The sequence below is a fragment of the Enhydra lutris genome, unplaced genomic scaffold (assembly GCF_002288905.1).
Source record: "Enhydra lutris kenyoni isolate GAN:26980312 unplaced genomic scaffold, ASM228890v2 scaffoldscaffold17, whole genome shotgun sequence".
NCBI lineage: Eukaryota > Metazoa > Chordata > Mammalia > Carnivora > Mustelidae > Enhydra > Enhydra lutris.
In genome coordinates, this window is record NW_019154101.1 from 38,761,851 (window position 1) to 38,787,743 (window position 25,893).

The 25,893-nt window shown below is 37.6% G+C and overlaps 1 protein-coding gene across 3 annotated transcripts in view; it reads left to right on the forward strand.

The window, feature by feature from the left end:
- Positions 1–489: 489 nt before the first annotated feature.
- The window catches only part of LOC111147676 (glutamate metabotropic receptor 1), a 407,752-nt gene continuing 382,348 nt past the window's right edge, over positions 490–25,893 (forward strand). For 2 of the 3 annotated variants that reach the window (XM_022503888.1, XM_022503889.1), the window contains exon 1: positions 496–1,195. In XM_022503888.1, the coding sequence (XP_022359596.1) occupies positions 496–1,195 (700 nt within the window). Of the gene's footprint in view, positions 1,196–25,893 lie in introns of all 3 variants that reach the window. The other variant, XM_022503887.1, reaches the window with a different exon arrangement.

A 25,893-nucleotide genomic window follows, 5' to 3' on the forward strand; every position in this document is an offset into this window, starting at 1 on the left:
CGGACAGGACGCACCACCTTCTGCCTTGGCCATAGCTGCCTGCGTCCAGCCGATATCATGAGGTGCTGGAATGAAATGGACCGGACAACTATTAACATCACTGGCCCGGAGTTTTGAAACAGGTCCTGTGATAACGGAGCTTTGATTTTCTTCCTTTTTTGTCCGCAGCGTCTAGCCTAGGGCTTGCCACCGCGACGTCCATTGTACTCTTGAGCAGTTTACTTTGATGCGCTAGTGAAGAAGGGAGCTCGAATTCCCCTAGAAACGCCTCCAGGACAAGGAGGTGGTCCTGGAGGACCAAGAGGAGGAGGAGGACGGGAAGGAGGCGGGGGCGCCGGCGGCGGCGAAAGTGTTGGACCAGCGGTGTTGGCAAGCAGGACTGAGCTGGGGGAGGCAAGGCGTCGGGCATTTGTCTACGTTGGGAGCCCGCAGAACCGGCTGGCAGGACGAGCGTGGGAAAGCGGCTGGCCGGCTGTGGACCGCGTCCTCAGCACAATGGTCCGGCTCCTCTTAGTTTTTTTCCCAGCGATCTTTTTGGAGATGTCCCTTCTTCCCAGAGGACCCAGCAGGAAAGTGTTGCTGGCGGGAGCCTCATCTCAGCGCTCGGTGGCCAGAATGGACGGAGATGTCATCATTGGAGCCCTCTTTTCAGTCCACCACCAGCCGCCGGCGGAGAAGGTGCCCGAGAGGAAGTGTGGAGAGATCAGGGAGCAGTATGGCATCCAGAGAGTGGAGGCCATGTTCCATACATTGGATAAGATTAACGCGGACCCAGTCCTCCTGCCCAATATCACTCTAGGCAGTGAGATCCGGGACTCCTGCTGGCACTCTTCCGTGGCTCTGGAGCAGAGCATTGAGTTCATCAGGGACTCTTTGATTTCCATTCGAGATGAAAAGGATGGGCTCAACCGGTGCCTGCCTGATGGCCAGTCCCTCCCCTTAGGCAGGACTAAAAAGCCTATTGCGGGGGTGATCGGGCCAGGCTCCAGCTCCGTAGCCATTCAAGTGCAAAACCTGCTCCAGCTCTTCGACATCCCCCAGATTGCGTATTCTGCCACGAGCATCGACCTGAGTGACAAAACTTTGTACAAATACTTCCTGAGGGTTGTCCCTTCTGACACTTTGCAAGCAAGGGCAATGCTTGATATAGTCAAACGTTACAATTGGACCTATGTCTCTGCAGTCCACACAGAAGGTAGGCATTGTATTTGGGAAAGAAAGGTACAGAGAAAGCGAGTACATTGCATGATGTGCGTTCGTGATCCTAGTATTGTCCCTGTTTTTTAACAGCGCTGTGGGGAACAGATTTTACCCTTGTCATACACGCCCACCAAGGCATTGCCTTTTATCCTCATTCTGTAATTATAGTGTAGGAAAACTGTGCGTCCCATGGTGTTCTGGGGATAGTAGGAGCCTATCAGATACAAACTCTCCATGAACAGTTTCCAACTGTAGGTTTTGGACTTAGATGTTTGTCCTCACATTCTAAGTTTGTGTTTGAAAGGCTTGTTTGCCCAAGGTGGTATACTACCCTTAAGTGACTGGCTATGATTTTCCAAACTTCGTAGACTAATCGAATATGAGCAATTAAGAAAACAAACAAATACCCAAACCCAAAACAAAACAAAAAACTTGCTGTCCCCTAAATTGGGCTTGAAAGCTTGATCTTATCTTGAATAGTTGAAGATTCTACTTTGTCTTAGTGTGTCCCTCCTTTCATGTCCAAAGTTTACCTGTAAATGTTGGATTAATGCAGTCATCTGTCTCCCTCAGTAAATCAGAAACTTACTTCAAATTCTGGAGTGTCTTAGATACAATGGAGAAGTAAATAATTTAAATCATTTATTTATTTTCTTTCTATTACATTTGTTAAAGTTGTCCAGATGCCCTCAGTCCTCCCATGAATGTTCTTGTTTTTGAGAGATAGTACTGGTGACTTCTTGGGTTTGAGTTTTGGTTTCTAATTTTTTTCTTCTTACCCAATGACTTTGCTCATTAGAATTTAGTTAGATCAATTACTAATAAAAGGACAGTAGCTATTAAAATGGCTTTTTAAAACGAAATAGACTTACTTGAGGTTAAAACTTTGATTTTTATAGACTCTTACTTACATGAATTCTCAAAGTATTTCTCATAAAGATTTCCTTTATTCTCCTCCTCTTAGCCTGTACAGATTTGGGGATAAAATGAGACTTTGAGGCATCTATTCTTAACTCACTGATTATGTTTATAAAGAAACTGATTAAACATTAATGCCTAGGACAATTCACGTATATATGCTGGCATATGGAAGAGAATCTTGAGGATATTGCTGCATTCATATTTCTTCATATCAAATTACTAAAAGGAAGGCCAGGAAAGAAAGGCATGACTTCATATTCCTTTAAGAGTTTCACAATATTCAGTTACTGGTGTGAATCTGATTTTAGAAATTAAGAAGCATTCTTACTGAATTGGTTATATGGTGATTGTTAATGAATACCAGTGCTTTAATTTATAAAGGGATCAGAGTTTTCAAGACAAAACAAAAGTAATGTAGAGTTATACATTATAATTTTGGAGAATGCTTTTGGGGAAAAAAACTTTCTGCTGCAATATTGTGACTCCTAACAACTGACTCACATTTCTGAATCTTGATTTTTAATAGAGAATTGCGTACCTCTTTTTCAACAAAATCTCATACAACTTTTTAAAGACACAATTTTAATTTCAAACGTTAATCTCTCACACATTAATGTCTAATGTTAATTTCCTATATTTTAATGTTTAACATAGTTTCCTCTAGTGTTTAGGTGGAACAACTTCAAAGCACAAATTAAAGATGTGTTAATTATCAGCATTAGATCTCTCTTACTCTCTTAAAGGAAATGGCAAAATCGAGATGACATGTGACTTACTTAAATGTTAAATTATTCTCCCTTTGTTGAGCTAGGTCATGGTTTATAGAGATAAGAAGTATAAATTCCTTCTTCAAGCAGTAGTACTTCATCACTTTTATACACTAGTTTTATTTTCCATATTTTAATATAATACCATTTAATTTTGGGGAAGAGAAGAATAGAGAAAAGACAATTTTCAATTTGTTTTCCAGTTGTATCACTTTGCTAAAAATAATTGCTAATAGTTGGTTGCTTTCTGACAAATAGAATTATGTTTTTGGAAAATTAATTGGACTATTTTGCCAATTTTGTTCAGGAAGGGCTCATATTAAAATTTCACCCTTATATTAGTTTGGATTACTCTGTTTTCTTTCTACGTTCTGAATGATGTGTGTGGCAGAGATTATGTCTCCATACTATTATAGTAGTTGATTCCAGACTACAATGTGTTCCTAGAACAGCATCAGAGCTAACTTTTGTGTCTATTACCAAGAGTTTATGCCATTCACCTTGCCTATTTTAAACAATCTTATATCTTCTAAGGGAGAATTTGTTTCTTTTCTTATTAGACATAATGTCTGTGGAAACTAAATTGATTTTATTTTCATTTATCTGCAAAGAAAGATAACAGTCTCTTTTGTATAAGTTCCAGCTGAAAATTCATCTTTCCTGAGGTTCTGCCCTCCTGCTTCTCAGGGACCCATGGTGTACTGGCCTGCAGGCATTTACTTGATCATTTAGTAATTTTCCTGCCTTCAGACTGATGGGGTCACCTACTGGTGACAGTTCCTTGTCAAAAAGCAGCTAAGACCACATATCAGTGTTGTCTCTGCCATCTGGGCACTACTCAGGAAGGAGGCCAGTTTGGATATTAGCTATTTGGAGCTTAGAAATTCTGAAACCTTCAGTGACCTTCACCTCTCCTTTCAAAGTTCGCCATCTCTAGTTAATTTATCATTATATATATTTTTTAAATTAGAAGTTAGGCTAGTACAGTTACCATCAAAGGTACTAAGTGACTAGGCTAACATGTCTTCATTTTCATGGTTAATTTTGATGGACTTTACAATCATAGTTGGGGCATCCTATTATTTGAATGCCCCAATTGTTTTTATATCTCTTTATTATTTTATTTTATTTTGAAGTTAAGCTTGGAGATATTTTCTGTTTGTTTGTTTATTTGTTTGTTTGTTTTAAACCAGCTAGAATTCAGTTGTTATATTCTTTTACAAGCTTTTCAATCTTCTACCACATCATCTGTGCCACACTTATCCTTTGGGCCATAACAACTGTCAGTTTACCTGACATAAAACAGAATTGGTGTACATGTAGTTAACTGCAGTAGGCGCTCCAGGAAATTTCCAGGATTGGTTCTTGAGGAGAATATTGAAGTAGAATCTGTTGAAGGATGGACATGGAGGCAATAGAGACTTATTCACAAACAAAAATTGAGTGCATTTTGGAGGACGCTACTCACCTGGAGTATGTGTCTTTAAATATGCTAAGCATAAAATACAAAAATAGCCTACTTCTGTGAAGACTATCTTGGCCAGGGACACTGTATTTCGTCCTTGTGATGAAATGCAGATTCCCCATCAAGAATCAATTTTATCATTTCAAAAAGTTATAGAAAGGAGTACTTTAAAATAATTCTAGTTGACTACATTAAAAACATTGAACAAATCCAATAAAGAATATTCCTTGAGTTTGTAGCTTCAAAAAGTTTTTTTTTTTCTTCATCTGTTCTAAGCCATTCTCTATCAGTATTTTGTCCTATAGTGTCAGATGAATATTGTTACGACAAAGGTCTTAATTATGGTCCTATACAGTGCCCTTCACTATATGTGGTGCTTTTTTGTTTGCAGTTACATTTTCATTGTGGTGCACCTTTTTTTAATGCTTGCTTACATTTTATATGAAATTGGCCTTGTTGGGGGATTCTTTTCAAAATCTCATCTTTTGCTTTTTAGAAGCCTTTTTCTTTTTGATATAAAACTTACTTTAAAAGTCCAATGGCATCAGAGGAAAACTCTCCAAAGTCAGTGAATTATCACTTTAGCTAATGAAGGTAGATATAAGGGTTTTATTTCTACTAAATATCATATTTTCTACCTACACACCAACAACTTTCTTTATATCTTTCTTATCTTGATTCCAACCTATTTCAGAATAAGTTACCTTAATAAATTGCTCTATCTTACCACAAAATATGGAATGAAAGTATCTTCAAAGGTTATTTAGGTCAACCAGTTAAAGAAGATTAAAACACCACTATCTTTATCAAATACTAGTTTCTATATGCTCTGAGTTTCCTATTTGTGATTAGGATTTCTAACCAGAGTGGGAGAATATAGGATTTAAAATGAGAAGCAGAATTTCACCTATTAGCTTTCTATATAATGACCTGATTCCCTGAAATTTCCACTAATTCTCCATCAACCACTGGGAGTCATCCAAAACAATTTAAATTCCTCTTCCATGTGATATTTGTCATCAATAAATCCTCTCTCCTTTATGTTATACCACACCAGTTCTCTTACTCATTTATTCTAGTTTTTAATTCCCTCATTATCACAGATAACTCAAGCAGACCTTAGAAAACTTATTATCCAGAAGTCTTTTAAAACATATTTACTGCTGCTGGGCCATATTGCCTTCTCTTGATAATTATTAATATTGATTTTTTTCCCTGAGAGTAGGACATTTTAATTTCTTTTTAAATGTAAAATTATTAGCTTAAATCTGCCTTGTCAATAAGTTCTGGGATTTGATTATTTAATTCATCTCTGCATCACTTTAGGACCAGGTTTGTGTCCTCAGGATTGAATTATATAATTGAAACTAAGTAAGAGAGGGTCCTATTGTCCATCACCAGCAAACTACTTCCTGGCTAACTCTGGTGGTCACTTGGCCTTTATAAATTTCCTTAACAGTATGTTTTCCACTATATACTACACCAGTTTATAGATAAATAAGTCAATATAAGTAATTTTTAAAAAAGATTTTATTTATTTATTTGACAGAGATCACAAGTAGGCAGAGAGGCAGGCAGAGAGAGAGGAAAGGAAGCAGGCTCCCTGCCGAGCAGAGAGCCCGATGTGGGGCTTGATCCCAGGACCCTGGGATTATGACCTGAGCCGAAGGCAGAGGCTTTAACCCACTGAGCCACCCAGGCACCACCCAATATAAGTAATTTTAAATGAAAAGCCATTATATATTCAACTCTAATTGAAGATTTACTATACCAAAAAGTGCATATTAAAAATTTGAAGACTTGGTTAGAGTTACTAAGTACTTTACAGTGTAAAGGCGGTACAGTTTGAACACATGTAAAACAAATAAAAGATAAGTATAGATATTTAGAAACATGAATTTATATATGTTTAGGGAACATTGAAAGAAAATATTGGTAAGTTTAATTAGTTAGCTAGAAAAAAATCCAGAGAAAATAATATTGATTAATATGTGTGTGTGTGTGTGTGTGTGTGTGTTTTTAATATGACATTTGTAAAAGTTAGAAGCAGTAGTAAGAATGAGGGGCAAAGTAGGTGGGTTAGCTTCACTGGAGTGGAGAGTATGGTCCAAGAACTGAGAATAAAAATAACAACTCAAATATGGATTCTTATATTCTGTGACTCTGTGACTGTTTATTGATATGAAGGACAAAAAGTGGAGAATCTTGAAGCATATGCCAAAGAATTTTGGTTTCAAGAAAGATATGCCCAAGTAGAGTTTGATGTGATTCAAAGATATTAAATGAATTTTACTGAAATATATAGGGGAGATCTATTAAAGGAAATGGGGGAAACTAACCATGAAAATGTTAGTTATTGTGGAATTCTTTTTTTTTTTTTTGTAAATATTTAATTTATTTATTTGACAGGAGAGAGACAGTGAAAGAGGGAATACAAGCATGGGGCGTGGGGAGGGAGAAGCAGACTCCCCACAGAGAAGGGAGATTGTTGCGGGCTCTATCCCAGGACCCTGCGACCATGACCCAAGCCGAAGGCAGACGCCAAAGGACTAAGTCACCCAGGCACCCCTGAATATTGTGGAATTCTGTATATTAGGCTGTTGAAAATTTGGGAACAATACAAGATAATCCTTTGTCAGGGACAAGGAAGAGACTGAACTATCTTTAGTTTTGCAATCCTGGAGGACCAGGAGAATTTTAATATAATTTACAGGCGTGCCATGACTATGTTGCAAAACCATGATTCTTTAGGTTTAAACAGCATGGACTAAGATTTAATATATTTAATTCAATGTGCACTTTGGCTAAGGTCACATACATTATTAGCAAACTTGGGTGTGTGTGCAAAAGAAAATCCAGGGATGGTTATAAGGTATTGTATTTGTGATTTTAAAAAAAATATGTTCACATCCAAATAAAACCTTGTTCATCCAGAGCCTTGATTCTCCACCTGACTTACCTGGGTACTTGAGAGTTGGTTTCTTTAAACTCCAACTTTTTACATTTTAAAAATTGAATTATAGTTGATATAAAATATTATGTTAGTTTCAGGTGTGCAACATAGTTATTTGATGTTTTCATACATTATGAAGTGATCACCTCCATATGTCTAGTATCCTATACTATACATTTTAAACCTTTTACAAGGTGATCTTTGCAAACTATACTATACAGTTTTCTGATATTTTTTAAAGTGTGCTAGGTTTAATAGACACTTTCCTTAAATATACAAAGTAGTCATTATGATTACCAATTGTTACATGTGCTAAGATACAGTGGTAATCTTGAAGCCTGTTGAAAAACATAAAGCCACTTATTCCTACTGAAAATGGCCCCAGATTGCTATACTTTTGAGTTTCTATATATGCTATTTTTTTCCTATATTAACTAGACTCATTAGGCCATTTTGTGAGTTTTTAAATCAGTAGTTAGTAGACAGCTACTGTGTGCAAAGGATTAAGGTGAAATACAAAGATAAAAGAAAGACATCTTCATTATTTTGAGAAAAATTGAACTCTTCTTGATTCTTCTGCCATGTCATCAATCACCCTATGACTTCATTAGTTTTGGAACAAATTTTTCAAGTACCTGGGCTGCAGAGGGTAGAAGGTGATGGCAACCCTTATTTTATGTTTCTATCATGTGGCTTGGCAGTTGCCATTCCTCTCAGGCAGTAAAATTTTTCTCCTAGTGCTCTACGGTGTTAATATATAATGACCGTTTTATGGATTTTTAAATAACTTTCCAGGCAGTGGCTAGAGTGTTATCATCATGAAAAAATTTGTCAGAAGCTATATTTTCAACATGCTCCATAGTAAAACCAGAGAGGGCTGGAAAACCACAGTGGAGGACAGGATACTTTAGTGAGCACATACAACCCCTGAAAAAACAACTCATAGGTCATGCATTCTGATATTAGGTTGGAAACAACATCTCAGTAGAAGATTTTCAGAGAAGCTATGGTTGAAAACCAGAATCAGGCTGACATATAAAATGAAAATGATGTGGTTGTCTTATCCATCAAAGAGCTATCATTGAAGTTTTAATATAGAAATATTTATGTAATTTATGTGTTCAAATTTTATTATTCATTCATTCATTATTTATTTATTTATTCTATTTATTTTTCATGTCTAGCTGCTCTCTATGAATGTCCCTATAACATTTAAGATCTGAATTTACACAATGGAATACTATGCAACCATCAAAGGAAATGAAATCTTGCCATTTGCAACAATGTGGATGGAACTAGAGGGTATCATGCTGAGTGAAATAAGTCAATCAGGGAAAGACAGTTATCACATGATCTCCCTGATATGAGGCAGAGTGGGGGTTTGGGGGTAGGGAAGGAAAAAATGAAACAAGATGGGATCAGGAGGGAGACAAACCATAAGAGACTCTTAATCTCACAAAACAAACTGAGGGTTGCTAGGGAAAATGGGGTATGGAGAGGGTGGTTGCGTTATGGACGTTGGGAAGGAATATGATATGGAGAGTGCTGTGAAGTGTGTAAGCCTGATGATTCACAGACCTGTACCCCTGGGCAAATAATACATTATATGTTAATAAAAATATTTTAAAAAGATCTGAATTTACAGGAAAAATTATAATTTTAACATCCTTCAATCTCATGGGAAGTTTTGCTTTCTTAGACTTGTGGTATTGTGGTATCAAGTATAGTGTTAATGTTTTTATGAAGAGAATTTATTGCTTTAGGTAGAAATTCTCATTGATCAATTTTAGAATTTTGGTCACTTCATGGATAAGAAATTGAAAATTCTCATTTAGCAATTTTATCTATTTTGGTCACTTCATGGATAAGAAATTGAAAATTCTCATTTAGCAATTTTATCTATTTTGGTCACTTCATGGATAAGAAATTGAAAATTCAAGGTGATTATCTAAATGATTCTGATAAAACCCTAAATTGGCAACTGGAGTACAAAAAGATTTTGGGGAGAAATTCTTTGGTTACTAAGTAAACTTATTTTTGCATTCTAATGAAGACAGACTATTTATGCATTGGCAAACACATTGTGTCTATTATATGTCAGACACTGGTGTTGGTACTAAGAATACATAAATTGAAGGAATTATAACTATTATTATTGCCATTCCTATTATTACTATTATCAAGCGTCCCATAGTCTGTCAGAAGAGACATACATGTGTAGGTAGTTACAGACTCAGGGGCTAAAAAAGTTAATCATTTGAAAAAAAAAAGTGCACAGAAGACTATCAGAAACACCATATGTTCATTTCATTTTATTTGTAAAATGGGAATGATAATCACTGCTGTATTACTTACCTCATAACACTGTTTCAGGGAACAAGCAGATGATCTATACAACTAACTTTCACTGCTTTTGTTAAACTGCCATGAAAGAAACAGATTCTTAAGACATTAGCTCTTCTTAGCTGATGAATATTGAGCAAATATGTGAAATCAATTAATCAGATATACATTTTTGATTCAAAACCTGGTAACATAAGACAAAAATGAAATTCACGGTTAAAAGTGTATCATGTGCTATAGATTTTAAGCATCTTTCTTTGTTGAGAAAACAAAGGTCCAGGAAAATAACATGACTTACCCAAGACCGTAATATTTGTCAGAAACAAAGCCAGAACTAATTCAACTTTGTGTTACTTAAAAAAAAATTCTTTTTTATTAACATACAATGTATTATTTGCCCCAGGGGTACAGGACTGTGAATCATCAGGCATACACATTTCACAGCACTCACCATAGCACATACCCTCCCCAATGTCCATAACCAGCCATCTTATCCCTACCCCCCCCCTCCAGCAGCCCTCACTTTGTTTCCTGAGATTAAGAGTCTTTTATGGTTTGTCTCCCTCCAGGTCCTATCTTGTTTCATTTTTTCCCTTCCTACCCTCCACGACCCCCCCGCCCTGCCTCTCAAATTCCTCATATCAGGGTGATCATATGGTAATGGTCTTTCTCTGATTGACTTATTTTGCTCAGCATAATACCCTCTAGTTCCATCCACATTGTTGCAAATGGCAAGATTTCATTTCTTTCGATGGCTGCATAGTATTCCATTGTATATGTATCCTACATCTTCTTTATCCATTCATCTGTTGATGGACATCTAGGTACTTTCCATAGTTTGGCTATTGTGGACCTTGCTGCTATAAACATTTGGGTGCACATACACCTTTGGATCACTACATTTGTATCTTTAGGGTAAATATGCAGTAGTGTGATTGCTGGATCATAGGGTAGTTCTATTTTCAACTTTTTGAGGAACCTCCATGCTGTTTTCCAGAGTGGCTGCACCAATTTGCATTCCCACCAACAGTGTAGGAGGGTTCCCCTTTCTCTGCATCCTCTCCAACATCTGTTTTTCCCTGACTTGTTAATTTTAGCCATTCTGACTGGTGTGAGGTGGTATCTCACTGTGATTTTGATTTGCATATTCCTGATGCCATTTGACGTTGAGTACTTTTTCATGTGTCTGTTGGCCATTTGGATGTCTTCTTTGCCGAAATGTCTGTTCGTGTCTTCTGCCGACTTCTTGATTGGATTATTTATTCTTTGGGTGTTGAGTTTGATAAGTTCCTCGTAGATTTTGGATACTAGCCCTTTATCTGATATGTCATTTGTGCATATTTCTCCCATTCTGTCAGTTGTCTTTTGGTTTTGTTGACTGTTTCCTTTGCTGTGCAAAAGCTTTTGCTCTTCATGAAGTCCCAATAGTTCATTTTGCCCTTGCTTCCCTTTCCTTGGAGATGTTTCTAAGAAGAAGTTGCTGCTGAGGCCGAAAAGGTTGTTGTCTGTGTTCTTCTCAAGGATTTTGATGGATTCCTGTCTCACATTTAGGTCTTTCATCCATTTTGAGTCTGTTTTTTGTGTGTGGTATAAGGAAATGGTCCAGTTTCATTCTTCTGCATGTGGCTGTCCGATTTTCCCAACACCATTTTTGGAAGAGACTGTTTTTATTCCATTGCACATTCTTTCCTGCTTTGTTGAAGATTACTTGACCATAGAGTTAAGGGTCTATTTCTGGGCTCTCTATTCTGTTCCATTGATCTATGTGTCTGTTTTTGTGCCAGTACCATACTGTCTTGATGATTAAAGCTTTGTATAGAGCTTGAAGTCTGGAATTGTGATGCCACCAACTTTGATTTTCTTTTTCAACATCCCTCTCGCTATTTGGGGTCTTTTCTGCTTCCATACAAATTTTACGATTATTTGTTCCATTTCTTTGAAAAAAATTGATGGTATTTTGATAGAGATTGTGTTAAATGTGTAGACTGCTTTAGGTAGCATGCACATTTTCACAATATTTGTTCTTCCAATCCATGAGCATGGAACATTTTCCCCTTTCTTTTTGTCTTCCTCAATTTCTTTCATGAGTATTTTAGTTTTCTGAGTACAGATTCTTTGCCTCTTTGGTTAGGTTTATTCCTAGGTATCTAATGCTTTTGGGTGCAATTGTAAATGGGATTGACTCCTTAATTTCTCTTTCTTTTGTCTTGCTGTCGGTGTATAGAAATGCAACTGATTTCTGTGCATTGATTTATATCCTGACACGTTACTGAATTCCTGTACAAGTTCTAGCAGATTTGGAGTGGAGTCTTTTGGGTTTTCCAGATATAGTATCATATCATCTGCAAAGAGTGAGAGTTTGACTTCTTCTTTGCTGATCTGTATACCTTTAATTTTTTTTTTTTTTTTTTTTGGTCTGATTGCTGAGGCTAGGACTTCTAGTACTGTACTGAATAGTAGTGGTGATAGTGGCCATCCCTGCCGTGTTCCTGTAGCAGAAAAGCTTTCAGTTTTTCCCCATTGAGAATGACATTTGATGTGGGTTTTTCATTGATGGCTTTGATGATATTGAGGTATGCACCCTCTATGCCTACACTGTGAAGAGTTTTGATCAAGAAAGGATGTGTATTTTGTCAAATGCTTTCTTCAGCATCTACTGAGAGTATCATATGGTTCTTGTTCTTTCTTTTATTAATGCATTTGTGGATGTTGAACCAACCTTGTAGCCCAGTAATAAATCCCACTTGGTCGTGGTGAATAAACCTTTCAATGTACTGTTGGACCCTGTTGGCTAGTATTTTGGTGAGAATTTTTGCATCATGTTCATCAAGGATATTCGTCTATAATTCTCCTGTTTGATGGGGTCTTTGTCTGGTTTTGGGATCAAGGTAATACTGGCCTCATAAAATGAGTTTGAAAGTTTTTCTTCCATTTCTATTTTTTGGAACAGTTTCAGGAAAATAGGTATTAATTCTTTTTAAATGTTTGGTAGATTTCCCCTGGGAAGCCATCTGGCCCTGAGCTCTTGTTTGTTGGGAGATTTTCGGTGACTGCTTCAATCTCCTTACTGGTTATGATTCTGTCCAGGTTTTCTATTTCTTCCTGGTTCAGTTGTGGTAGTTTATATGTCTCTAGGAATGCATCCATTTCTTCCATATTGTCAAATTTGCTGGTGTATAGTTTCTCATAATATGTTCTTATAATTGTTTGTACTTCTTTGGTGTTGGTTGGGATCTCTCCTCTTTCATTCATGATTTTATTAATGTGGGTCATTTCTCCTTTCTTTTTCATAAGTCTGGCCAGGGGTTTACAAAATCTTATTAATTCTTTCAAGGAACCAGCTCCTAGTTCCATTGATTTGTTCTACTGTTCTCTTGGTTTCTATTTCATTGATTTCTGCTCTGATCTTTATCATTTCTCTTCTTCTGGGTTTAGGCTTTCTTTGCTGTTCTTTCTCTAGCTCCTTTAGGTGTAGGGTTAGATTGTATACTTGAGACCTTTCTTGTTTTTTAAGAAAGGCTTGTATTCCTATATACTTTCCTCTCAGGACCGCCTTTGCTGTGTCCCAAAGATTTTGAACAGTCGTGTTTTCATTTTCATGAATTTTAAAAGATTCTTCTTTAATTTCCTGGTTGACCCATTCATTCTTTAGTACGGTGCTCTTTAGCCTCCATGTATTTGAGTTCTTTCCAACTTACCTCTTTGTATTGAGTTCTAGTTTCAGAGCACTGTGGTCTGAAAATAGGTAGGGAATGATCCCAATCTCTTGGTGCTGGTTGAAACCTGATTTGTGGCCCAGAATATGATCTATTCTGGAGAATGTTCCATGTGCACTGGAGAAGAATGTTATTCTGTTATTTTGGGATGGAATGTTCTAAATATATCTGTGACGTCCATCTGGTTCAAGGTGTCATTTAAAGCCTTTATTTCCTTGTTCATCTTTTGCCTAGATGATCTGTCCATTCCAGTCAGGAGGGTGTTAAAGTCCCCTACTATTACTGTATTTTGTCAATGTGTTTCTTTGATTTTGTCATTAATTGGTTTATATAATTGGCTGCTCCCATATTAGGGACATAGATATTTAAAATTCTTAGATCTTCTTGTTGGACAGACCCTTTAAGTATGATATAGTGTCCTTCCTCATCTCTTACTATAGTCTTTGGCTTAAAATCTAATTTATCTGATATAAGGATTGCCACCCCAGCTTTCTTCTGATGTCCATTGGCATGGTAAATTGTTTTACACCTCCTCATTTTAAATCGGAAGTGTCTTTGGGTCTAAAATGAGTTTCTTGTAGATAGCATATTGATGGGTCTGTTTTTTTATCCCCTCTGATACCTTTTGAGTGGGGGCATTTAGCCCATTTACATTCAGGGAGAGATTGAGAGATATGAGTTTAGTGTCATTGTATTGCCTGTAAGATTACTGTTACTTTATATTGTCTCTTCCTTTCTGGTCTGTTACTTTTAGGCTTTCTCTCTGATTAGAGGACCCCTTTCAGTATTTCCTGTAGGGCTGGTTTGGTGTTGGCAAATTCTTTTAATTTTTGTTTGTCCTGGAAGGTTTTTATCTCTCCTTCTATTTTCAATGACAGCCTACCTGGATATAGTATTCTTGGCTGCATATTTTTCTCATTCAGTGCTGTGAATATATCATGCTAGTTCTTTCTGGCCTCCCAGGTCTCTGTGGATAGGTCTGTCGCCAATCTAATATTTCTAACATTGCATGTTACAGACCTCTTGTCCAAGCTGCTTTCAGGATTTTCTCTTTGTCAGTAAGACTTGTAAGTTTTGCTATTAGATGACGGGGTGTGGACCTATTTTTATTGATTTTGAGAGGGGTTCTCTGTGCCTCCTGGATTTTGATGCTTGTTCCCTTCACCAAATTAGGAACATTCTCTGCTATAATTTGCTCCAATATACCTTCTGTCCCTCTCTCTCTTTCTTCTTCTGGGATCCCAATTATTCTAATATTGTTTTGTCTTATGGAATCACTTATCTCTTGAATTCTCCTCCTGTGGTCCAGTAGTTGTCTCTCTCTCTTTTACTCAGCTTCTTTATTCTCTATCCTTTGGTCTTCTATATCACTAATTCTCTCTTTTGCCTCATTTATCCTAGCAGTAAGAGCCTCCATATTTTATTGCACCTCATTAATAGCTTTTTTTATTTCAACTTGGTTAGGTTTTAGTTCTTTTTTTACTCCAGAAAGGGATTCTCTAATATCTTCCATGCTTTTTTTGAACCCAGCTAGCACTTGAGAATCGTCATTCTGAACTCTAGTTCTGACATATCACTAATGTCCATATTGACTAGGTCCCTAGGCATCGGTACTTCTTCTTGTTCTTTTTTTTTTGCAGTGATTTTTTTTTTCTGCCTTGTCATTTTATCTAGGTAAGAATAGGTGAATGAAAGAAGAAAATACTAAAAGAGTAGCAACGACCCCAGAAAAATATACACTAACCAAATCAGAAGAAACTGGAACCCAGGGGGAGAAAAAAAAGGGGGGGATATATATGTATGTGTGTGTGTGTTTGTGTATGTATATGTATGTATGTGTGTGTGTGTGTGTATATATATTGGACTGGCAAATAGAGCAGAGCCACACACTCGATTTTGGATGTATTTTGGTCTGTTAGAAGAAACTACCTCCCAAAATTTTAAAGAAAGAAAAATTTATATATATATACAAAAATAAGGTAAACACCTTGAAGGGATGGAATATGAGTGTAAAGATGAAAATTAAAAAAAATTCTAAAAAGGGAATTGATAAGATAAGTTGGTTGAAAAAAGAAAAAAAGAGGAAAGAATATAATCAAGCTGGAGACTAGAACAAGGATATGTGCTAGATTTAGGGTATATTTTGATATATTAGAAGAAATTGTATCCAAAATTTTAAAGGAAAAAACTGCTATATGTATACAAGAAATAAGGTTAAATACAATGAAGGGATGAACTATAACAATGAAAATTAAAAAAATATTTTTAAAAAGGTATTGATAAGATAAAATAGTTAAAAACGTTAAAATAGGGGGGCGCCTGGGTGGCTCAGTGAGTTAAAGCCTCTGCCTTCGGCTCAGGTCATGATCCCAGGGTCCTGGGATCGAGCCCCACATCGGGCTCTCTGCTTAGCAGGGAGCTTGCTTCCCCCTCTCTCTCTGCCTGCTTCTCTGCATACTTGTGATCTCTGTCTGTCAAATAAATAAATAAAATCTTTAAAAAAAAAGTTAAAAGAGGAAAGAGGAAAAATTAAAAAAAATAGAATAAGAAAAAATAAAGTTAAAAAAATTGAACTTTGAAAGACTAAAGGGTTGGGGAAAAAGCCATGAATTCTCTGTGTTGCTTTCTCCTAGCTCTGGAATTCTGCAGTTCTCATTGATTGATGAGCTTGGTCTTGGCTGGATGTTCTTGCTGATCTTCTGGGGGAGGGGCCTATTGCAGTGGTTCTCAAATTTCTTTGCCTGAGGCGGAATTGCATTGCCCTTCCCAGGGCTAAGTAACCTGCTTGGGTTCACTCTCCATAGCTTTTGTTCCCTGAACACTTTCCGTACAGCTTTGGAGGGTGGGAATGAAAATGGTGGCGTCCCAATCTCTGGCACCATAAGAGCTGAGAGCTCAGGGCCCCACTCTTCAATGCACCATCAGAGAAATGCAGTCAATCCCTTCCATTTCCCTAGTCTCTGGCCGAACTCCAAGCTCACCCAGCTTGTGATGAGCATTTCTGTCTCCGGCACATGGCCTCATTTGCAGTCTCCAAACCCAGCAGACTCCTGCAGCATGCTCTCACGGCACTCCTCCTGGAGGAGGAAGAAGGAGGGTCTCTCCAGATCTGCCACTTTGGTGTTTGTGCTCGAACAGCAGTGGTCCAACTGTGCCTTGGATCACATTTTAAGGTAATCCTGAGCTGAGAGCCTACTGCTTGGCTCCATCTCTGTAGCCAGCTTCCCTGCTCTGATACCTGGGAGCTCTGCCACACTCAGACATCCCTGATCTTTTTGTATCCCTGTGGGTCCTGAGACCACATTGTCCCCACAAGGGTTCCACCACTCGCTTAGCTTCTGGAATGATGTTCCTTGGTGGAGCAGACTTCTAAAAGTTCTGATTTTGTGCTCCAGTGCTCTCTCACTTGCTGGGAGCCGGCCCCTCTCCCTGAGATCTATCTTCCTGTCACTTTGGATTCACTTTTCCGCACGTTCTACCTTCTGGAAAGTGGTTGATTTTCTATTCCTAGAATTGCTGCTCTTCTATCTGAACTTCTATCTTCTATCTGAACTCTTCTATCTCTGAACTCTTAAACATCAGAAAGCCTTTGTACAGTAGAAAACCCTTCTTTTCAGCTTCTCTTGCTCTCAACTCACCTGCTCTTCACATTTCTCTGGAAAGCTTAGATAAAGCCATTTTATTTCTTGATCTGCTTTCTTCCTTGGATCTATGAAACTCTACCTCCATATTTGTGCTTGTTACCATCTAGTAATAAAACTCCTTTCTTAGAGAAAATGAACTTCCAACTTAAGTGTCCATTCCATATGAAACTCTGGTTGAGGCTTGTCATTTTTTCCCATCCCCTTTCATACAGAAAAATAAAGACAAGAAAGGAGCACCTTTTTCATGAAAGAAAGAATTCCATCCCTGTGAGGGCTGTGGTCAAGAGTGAGAGATCACACTTACTCAAATGGTTCTATGGTATCTCTATAGCAAGTGGTCAAGGGTTATGTATAGTGTATAAGGATGAGAAGATTTGGAAAGTTTGCCTAGAGCTGGATTCCAGGGATCAGGAATAGGATGGGCCCAATGGGTTCATGGAATTAATCATGCTTAGAAAGCCGTCAGGATAAAATGTACAAAATTAATCCCTTAAGTTTATTGTGCAGATGAGATAGAGCTAGATAAATGTAAGATATTATTGTTGCTGTCAGGCTATTCCAACCTTAGTTTAAGTGATGTAAAGTAATGTGACGTAATTAATTATAAGAGTGTTCTAGAGTGAAGATGTGCAAATAAAGAGAGTAGTGGTATATCTTGCTGATTTGCTAACTTTGAGAAGCACATCCAGCTTCCTGTGTTCTTTCTTCATAACAATTACATCCATAGCATGTGGCCATAGATGAGGGCTTTCCATTACATTTTGATAGATTATTCTATAGCTATTGCTAGATCCTTGGAGACAGTTTCCTCTGTTCTCTGTGATGCTCTGACACATTTACAATTTATATGTTATAAAGGGCTGAACAAAAATATCAATAAACAAATTGCTGACAGCATGTTGAAGAAGAGAAACTGTTTACAATAAAATTAAAAGGTAGTATGAGGATATTGAAACAGGGAAACAAACAATATCTCTTTTTCCTGGATAAAAAAATATACTGTATTATTTTCACTTTTTGGTTGACAGATATTACTCTGTGGGTAAAGGGAAAAACGTGTTCAGGTGTCTGTCATAATTAAACAGATGTTTAGTGAGCACTTTCTCTGGGTCACACTCTGTTATAGACACTGATGGCCGGAGCTAAACTATAATTCCTCTATCAAGAATTTCATCATGTGGTGATTACCATTTGGTTTGATAAATGCAACCATAGGAGTAGATGTGAATAGAGAAGTAACAGAGAAAAATGTCACTACCTTTTTCTGGGCGAGGGAAAGAAGTGAGAGTAACTTCATAGAAGATTCTCAAAGAAGGTAACATTGAAATTCACTCTATTAGAAGAATAGGAAGATATGGAAGAATGAATATGAGTAAAAGTATTGATGTTGGTGCGCCTGGGTGGCTCAGTTGTTAAGCATCTGCATTCGGCTCAGGTCATGATCCCAGAGTCCTGGATTGAGCCCTGCATCAGGCTCTCTGCTCATCGGGAAGCCTGCTTCTCCCTCTTCTACTCCCTCTGCTTGTGTTCCCTCTCTCTCTGTGCCTTCTCTGTCAAATGAATAAATAAAATCTTTTTTCAGGAGACTGAAAAATAAAATCTTTTTTTAAAAAAAATATTGATATAGACAACAAAGTAGGCTCAGGGAACTTAAACATATCACTAATTTGGGAATATATGTTCAGGGAAAAGGATTGGGGAAAGATCAAGATGAAAAAGGAAGAAAGGCCTATGTCATGAAGGAACAGGATTGCCATGCCAAGAAATTTAGATTCTATTATGTAAACTTGGTGAACCAGTGAAGGATTTTAAACAGAGAGGAAACACAATCAGATTTATATTTTGGAAAGTGTACACTGAAAATTTTGGAGAGGACATATTAAGACAACAAATCAGATTAGAAATTGGGACAGAATTTGGTAGGCCACTGACAGTTGGGAAAGTGGTGGAGAAAAACCCAATTTAATTAATCAATTTTTTCAAAAGATGATAAGAGCTTTACTAAAGGAAATGTCAATGGGCATGGAAAGGAGAAGGGATTTGACAGCAGTTTAATAGACAGATTTGGATTTAATGACTGATAGGTTATGAGGGTCAAGGAGAAAGAGAAGTCAATAATAAATCCCAGGTTTCCATTTTGTACAACTCAGTAGGGAGAAAAGAGGAAATACAGATTGGGGAAATGTGAATTTTACAGTAGTTGAATTTGAGGTACCTATGGGACCATAAAGTTGAGAGATCCCATAGATCAAAGATCTGGAAAGGGAGGTAGACTTGTCATTTGTTAGCAAAAGCTGTGGTTAAAACCAAAAGAGTGGATAAGATTATGAGGCAGAGGATATAGAGTGAAAAGAGGAACAAGCTGAGGGCAGAACTAGGAAGGCGAAAATGAGAAAGAGGATCCAGAAAAAGGATGGAGAAAAATAGAGAACTAGAAAGAGAAAGAGGAAGAACCAGGAAAGAACCAGACATCATGGCAGCCAAGGAAGGAGAGATTTTCAGGAAGAGAACAATGACAAATATCACAGAGCTGACAGAGAAGGGAGAGTTATAGAAACAGTGCTCTGTACCAGTAGCCTCCACTTCCTTCTAGCTTCTGCCTCCCCAAGAATATCTCTCTCTCTGTCTCTCTTTTAACTCTGAATACTTAAATGTGTATTTTCTACAAAAAGGGATACTCTTATACTTAGCCAAAATACAACCATCAGAACCAGGAGATTATCAGTGACACATTACTACCATTTAACTCTCAGACCCCATTTGAGTTTTACTTAGTGTCCCAATAAAGTCTTTTGTAGCGGTGGGATCTGGTACAGAATTAGTTTTGTCTCTCAATCTCTTTCAATTTGGAGTAGTTCCTCAGTCTTTCCTTGATTTCATGATCTTGACAGTTTTGCAGACATCGAATCCAATTATTTTATAAAATGCCCCTCAATTTTGGTTCACTGATGTTTCCTCATGATTAGGTTTAAGTTACACATCTTTGCTGGGAATATTTCAGAAGTCATGCTGCATTCCTGTCACTGCACTGCTAAAAGATATATGATATAAATTTGTTCCACTACTGATGATGTTAATTTTGATCACTAGATTAGTAGTGTATCTCTCAGGCTTCTCTGCTGTAAAGTTACTCCTCTCTTCTTTGTAATTAATGAATGTAACATGGGAAGTTGCTTTGAAACTCTGTAAGTATCCCTTTAACCATCAAACTTTGTATTTATTCATTAATTTATTTATGTGAGTATGAAATTATGTACTCCTGTTTTATTCAGTGCATTTATTTATTGTCATTATTTTTTTAGTACTAAATTGTCAAGCTGGCTTTTGATGTGTACTATCATTCTCTGAAAACTCCCTTATTTCCTGGGACAAAAAGTTTTTTCAGGTTCACCTCTTACTTTTTCCTTTAATTTATTTGAGTATAGTTGAAACACAATGTTATATTAGTTTTGGGTGTACCACATAGGGATTCACCATCTCTGTATGTTATGCTATGCTCACCACAAGTCGAACTATCATCTGTTACCACACAATAGTACTACAATACTATTGACTCTGTTCTCTGTACTGTACCTTTTATTCCCATGACTCATTGAAGGATCTCTTCATTTCTAAAGTCACTGAAGGGCAGGGGCCAGGAGGCCCTGGTGGCTGCAGGTATATAGCATGGTTCCTCGAGACTGAGAAGGGAACACGAGAGAGGACAGTGATACACTTCTAAGTAAAAATATTTCCCAGGATGAGAAAGACTTAAGTAGTTTTAAGAGATGATGGAAGAGAATGATAGAAAAGGAAATTGAAGGATAATTGAAGAAGCAGAGTTGCTGAGGAGACAAGAAATCATGGCTGGGTCACACTGAATAGGAAAAGGCTTTCTTCTGGGTGGTGATAGAGTTAAGTCTGGGAAAGAGGAGAAAAGAAATAACGTTTGGTTGCTCTTGTTTTCTCAACTATTCATTGAGGGGGAAGGAGAAGGTAAGGGAGCAGTTCAAATACAAACAGGAGGACCCAACTGAGATTGGAAAACATATATTTCTAGTATTATAAGTTCATACTGTTTTAATATTCTCTCCAGAAGTGTACAGTTCCCAGGAATAAGTGAGGAGTCCCAGGTCTCATAGCACCTCATTAATTTAGCCTCCAGCTGGCCCAGTGTCCAAAACACTAGAATATTTCTGTAGTCAATTACACAGGATACCAGGTGTTCACCAGAGATTATAGCCTAGCCTAGAATTATCCTTTGTCCAGCTCATGTCACAAAGCCAGATGAAGGAATTGATATTTAAGAATATCATCTAAGAGATTATCAACCACTTTGCCTAAAGTTAACTTTCCAGAAGAATGCATACCTGACTTTGTTTACTCTTTCTGAAGAATTCCTTTTCCTACGTTGCATTTTAACACTTCCCTTTTCATTTCTTAAAGGTTGGAACAAACATTGGAAGTGTAAATAATGCCTTATAGTTTTCAGATATTTTTGTTGAAGATATTCCTTAGTATGTTGTTCAATGTCCCATGTATAAAGTCCATGGTTAACAATTATTTTTAGATTTTAGTACCATAATACCATTTTTCTCTCTTGAAGAACTGACATGTTTCGCTTAATTGGTATTGAAGATATTGTGTTTTGCATTTTTCTCTTTGCCTGCTAGGAAGCTCAAAGCTAAATTTGTTAGTCAATGAAGAAAATGTCTCAGTTACATGTGTAGGTTTTAGCTTCTTCTACCTTACTTCAATAGCATTATTTTATGCTTTTTAAAATTGTGAAGTGGGGGCGCCTGGGTGGCTCAGTGGGTTAAGCCGCTGCCTTCGGCTCAGGTCATGATCTCAGGTTCCTGGGATCGAGTCCCGCATCGGGCTCTCTGCTCAGCAGGGAGCCTGCTTCCCTCTCTCTCTCTCTGCCAGCCTCTCTGCCTACTTGTGAACTCTGTCAAATAAATAAATAAAATCTTTAAAAAAAATAAAATTGTGAAGTGCCACCATTCCATTTTAAGAAGAGTAAGAATATTAATATACGTGTAAGTGGAAGTGACCCCACTGTAGGTTCAGATCCCTTCTGAAGTTTCTGTATGTTATGAAGCAGTGAGCTTTTTAACTGTAGAAGAGGGAGAGTTTATGTTACATGCACAGATGAAGATGGAAGAAAAATTTGTTTTGTATTTAGTGTGACAGAAGAATCCTTTAGCATTGATGGTATACCCGAAGAGAATCAGACTCCTTTAGATTAGTGAAAAAGGCCTTCCTTGGCTCACAGATGCTTTGCCATGGCTGTCTTTTCCTTCTTTAGTAGATTCTAGGGTCTGCTATGTGGCTGGGCTGGGATGTTTTGCCCTGCTTTGGTGGGGTGTACGTGTGGGTGAAGCATTCTCTTTTCCATGGTCAGTGCTGAGCAGGGCTGCTGTGCCTCTGTGAATTTCTAACAGCTTCCCTTCCTGTTCTCCCCTCTTCTTATGCTTAGGGAAAAATAAACCTGTAAAGTGACTGTTTAGTGACAAATGGAGAGAGAGCTTGCTTTCTACCCACTTTCTAGCATTTCCTGGTGTTCTTATCATGTGCCTTCCTAATGATAATTGCTCGAGAAAGTAAGCTTGATGGAGGATGAGACACCTGGAAAACATACTATGTCTCTTACTCCAATTAGTAAAGACTTGTTAAATCACAGAGAGTAGAGGGAGGCCTTGTGCATTGATACATGTGATGGATGACCTACCTTTTGTTTTTGGCTAGAAATGCCAGATTGGTACAATGAAAAGGCCGATTTCATCTTTTCTTCATTGTTGATATGTGTCAAAGGAAAGGCTAGTATATAATCTCCTTAGTTTGTCATTTTAAAAGTAAAATTTTACTTGAAAAGAAACAATTTTTAAAAAATGAAAAGATAGTGAGTGATTACTTTTTTTTTAAATTTTATTTATTTGACAGAGATCACAAGTAGGCAGAGAGGCAGGCAGAGAGAGAGAGAAGGAAGCAGGCTCCCTGCTAAGCAGAGAGCCCGATGCGGGGCTCGGACCCAGGACCCTAAGATCATGACCTGAGCTGAAGGCAGAGGCTTAACCCACTGAGCCACCCAGGTGCCCCGAGTGATTACTTTTTAAAGTGCTTATATTCTCCCTTTCAGGAGATTCTTTCTGGGCTCTTCTGGGTGCAGAGGAATACACTAAAGCAGTGCTTCTCAAACCTCAGTGTGCATACAGATCACCTGGGAACTCACTAAACTGCAGATTCTGATTCAGTAGGCCTGGATGGACCTGAGAGTGCATTTCTACTAGACTCTCATGTGGTTTGTGGACCACAATTTGGGTAGAACCTCGGGACAGGAAGCCCCTTCTGATATATGTCTTGCTTTTGTTAGTGCACTGTATATGCCTTCTCATGCATTTATTAATTATTTCCTTCAGAATCATTTATACATGTCTCAAGGCAAAGTCCTATGCTCTTGAAAGAGGCAAAAAGTGGTTTTCAAAATGTGTGGATTTACAAATGACACTAAAGACATTTATGTATTCATTTCTTACATTTAATGGTTTTTAAAAATATGCTCTAACTACCCTGAATACTTAATGAATGTGGCATTGGAGTTAATAAAATTTCTGGTTACATGTGTGCCTTCTGCTACTAGAATACTCTGCTCCAATAGCATATCTACCCTGATGGAAAGTAAATTTTTTGGATGATAGGAATCTTTGTTTTGTTTTATTCACTGATGTATCACCAGCAATTAAAACAATGCCTTGCACATAGTAGACATTCAATAAATATTAGTTTAATTGAATTATGTAAGGAGGGCTTTTGTTCCAGTGTCTATTTCTGCCTTAGTAAAATGGTTTGATGATTTAAGAGCTTGAGGTGCTTCCCATCAATTCGTATTGCCAGCACTGTAAATGTAAATGAAACAAGAGAGTAGACTAATTATTCAACTTCCAAAAACCAACAACCTCAGAAGTATTTGTTTTTTGGCTAAATTCTTTATAAATGATTTTTTATTTGCTTTTTTCTTATGATATTGGAATGAAGCAAAGAAAATACCCAATTAATTGTATGTTTTGTGGGTAAACTCTTCTTAATATTCCTCTTCACCTTTACCTTTCTGATAAATGAGGAAAAATTACTACATTTACTGTCATTTAGAACTCACAAATTATATTTTTTTCATCTTCTTCCTTTTTAAAGGATACTTTTAAAAAGAATTATTTATTTGCAAGAGAGAGAGAGAGAGAGACAGAGTGCATGAGTTGGGGCAGGGGGTGGGGTATTGGGAGAAGGGAAAGCAGACTCTGCTCAAAGTGACCCTGAGATCATGACCCAAGTTGAAACCAAGAGTCAGACGTTTAACTGACTGAACCAACCAGGCGCCCCCCCCTTTTAATGAATATTGATGTCCCATACCAATAGTCTCCTTAGACTTTAAGGCCCAACATGCAGCAGGAAATTTTTACTGAGTGGGAGGAACTGAGTTTGGTCTCATTTTCTCCATTAGCTACTCCATGTGACTATGGACAAGTCAACAAACCACTTCAAGTCTGTCTTCTCATCTGTAAAGAGTCTGTCATGCTCTTATCCCAACCTCCTGTGAGGCCCATGTGAACTGATGTGGAATACTTTTGAAACTATAAAGTTTTATATAAATATAGATGCAGTATTTTTTTTTAAATGATTTATATTTATTTATGTATTTGACACACAGAGATCAGGCAGAGAGGCAGGCAGAGAGAGAGGGGGAAGCAGGCTCCCCGCTGAGCAGAGAGCCTGATGTGGGACTCAATCCTAGGACCCTGAGATCATGACCTGAGCCAAAGGCAGTGAGTGGCTCAACCCACTGAGCCACCCAGGTTCCCCTAGTTGCAGTATTTTGACCCTATATTCTAACAGACTATTTTCTCATTTTAATTGTTAATAACTGCTTCCTGACCTCTGCTTTCCTAGAATGTTATAAGCAGCCACTTCTATTTAGCATTTACTTAGAATGATGAAGTTTGTGTTGAAGGAAATAGTTCTCCAAGTCCCTATTTGAAAAGAAAAACATTTGAGCTTAGGTGATTTACCCGAGGTTGCACACAGCTCAATACTATAAGAAGACTTTCACTCTAGCTCAGCTTTTTCTCTCTATAAACCCCAAACCATCTCCAGATCATTTGCCTTTATCTCTTCATATTCTCTTTCTACTGTCTGATTTTCCTCCACCCTTAATATTTCTATGTGGGCTTAAAGGGCAAACATTAGCTTCATGTCCGTAAGCCAACCAGTGAATTCATCTATTCGACAAATACAGATTCCACTAATAAACTGGCAGTATACTGGGAATTCAGTGTTAAGAATGAATCCAGACTACAGATGTCCTCAAGGGTGCTAATATAGGTAAATATCCATGAGAAATTATACCGATAGCTATAGCTATACACACACACATATATGTATATATATGATACAGTTATGCAGTAAAATATTATCTATGTTTCCAGACTTTATGGATACCCTGTAGTTCCTACTATTGCTTAAAGTCCAGAAGGAGAGAGAAATAATTTTTGCCACCTCATTGTGTGGATGAATGTAGATAAGGAGAGGGTGTGGAGGTTCAAGAGAGGAGGAGATTACTTCTAGGTGGGAACATTGGTTATTTTGGAATAAGTAGCATTAGAACTTGGCCTTAGTGCTAGCTATCCTTGCAAAGGAAGAGCTAGATGGAAAGGGAATTTCCCATGAAGGAAGTCATGTAAATAAGGGCTCTGAGTAAAATGCTAACAGATGTACAGTGAATGGTGAGCTGGTTAATTTGTCTGGGCAGCACTTACCTGAATGGGAGTTGTGAAAGAATTTATTGGAAAAGTAGACCCAGATCTTGAAGTACTGAGAAAGTCAGAATTTGAATTTGTCATCCATCTGCTAA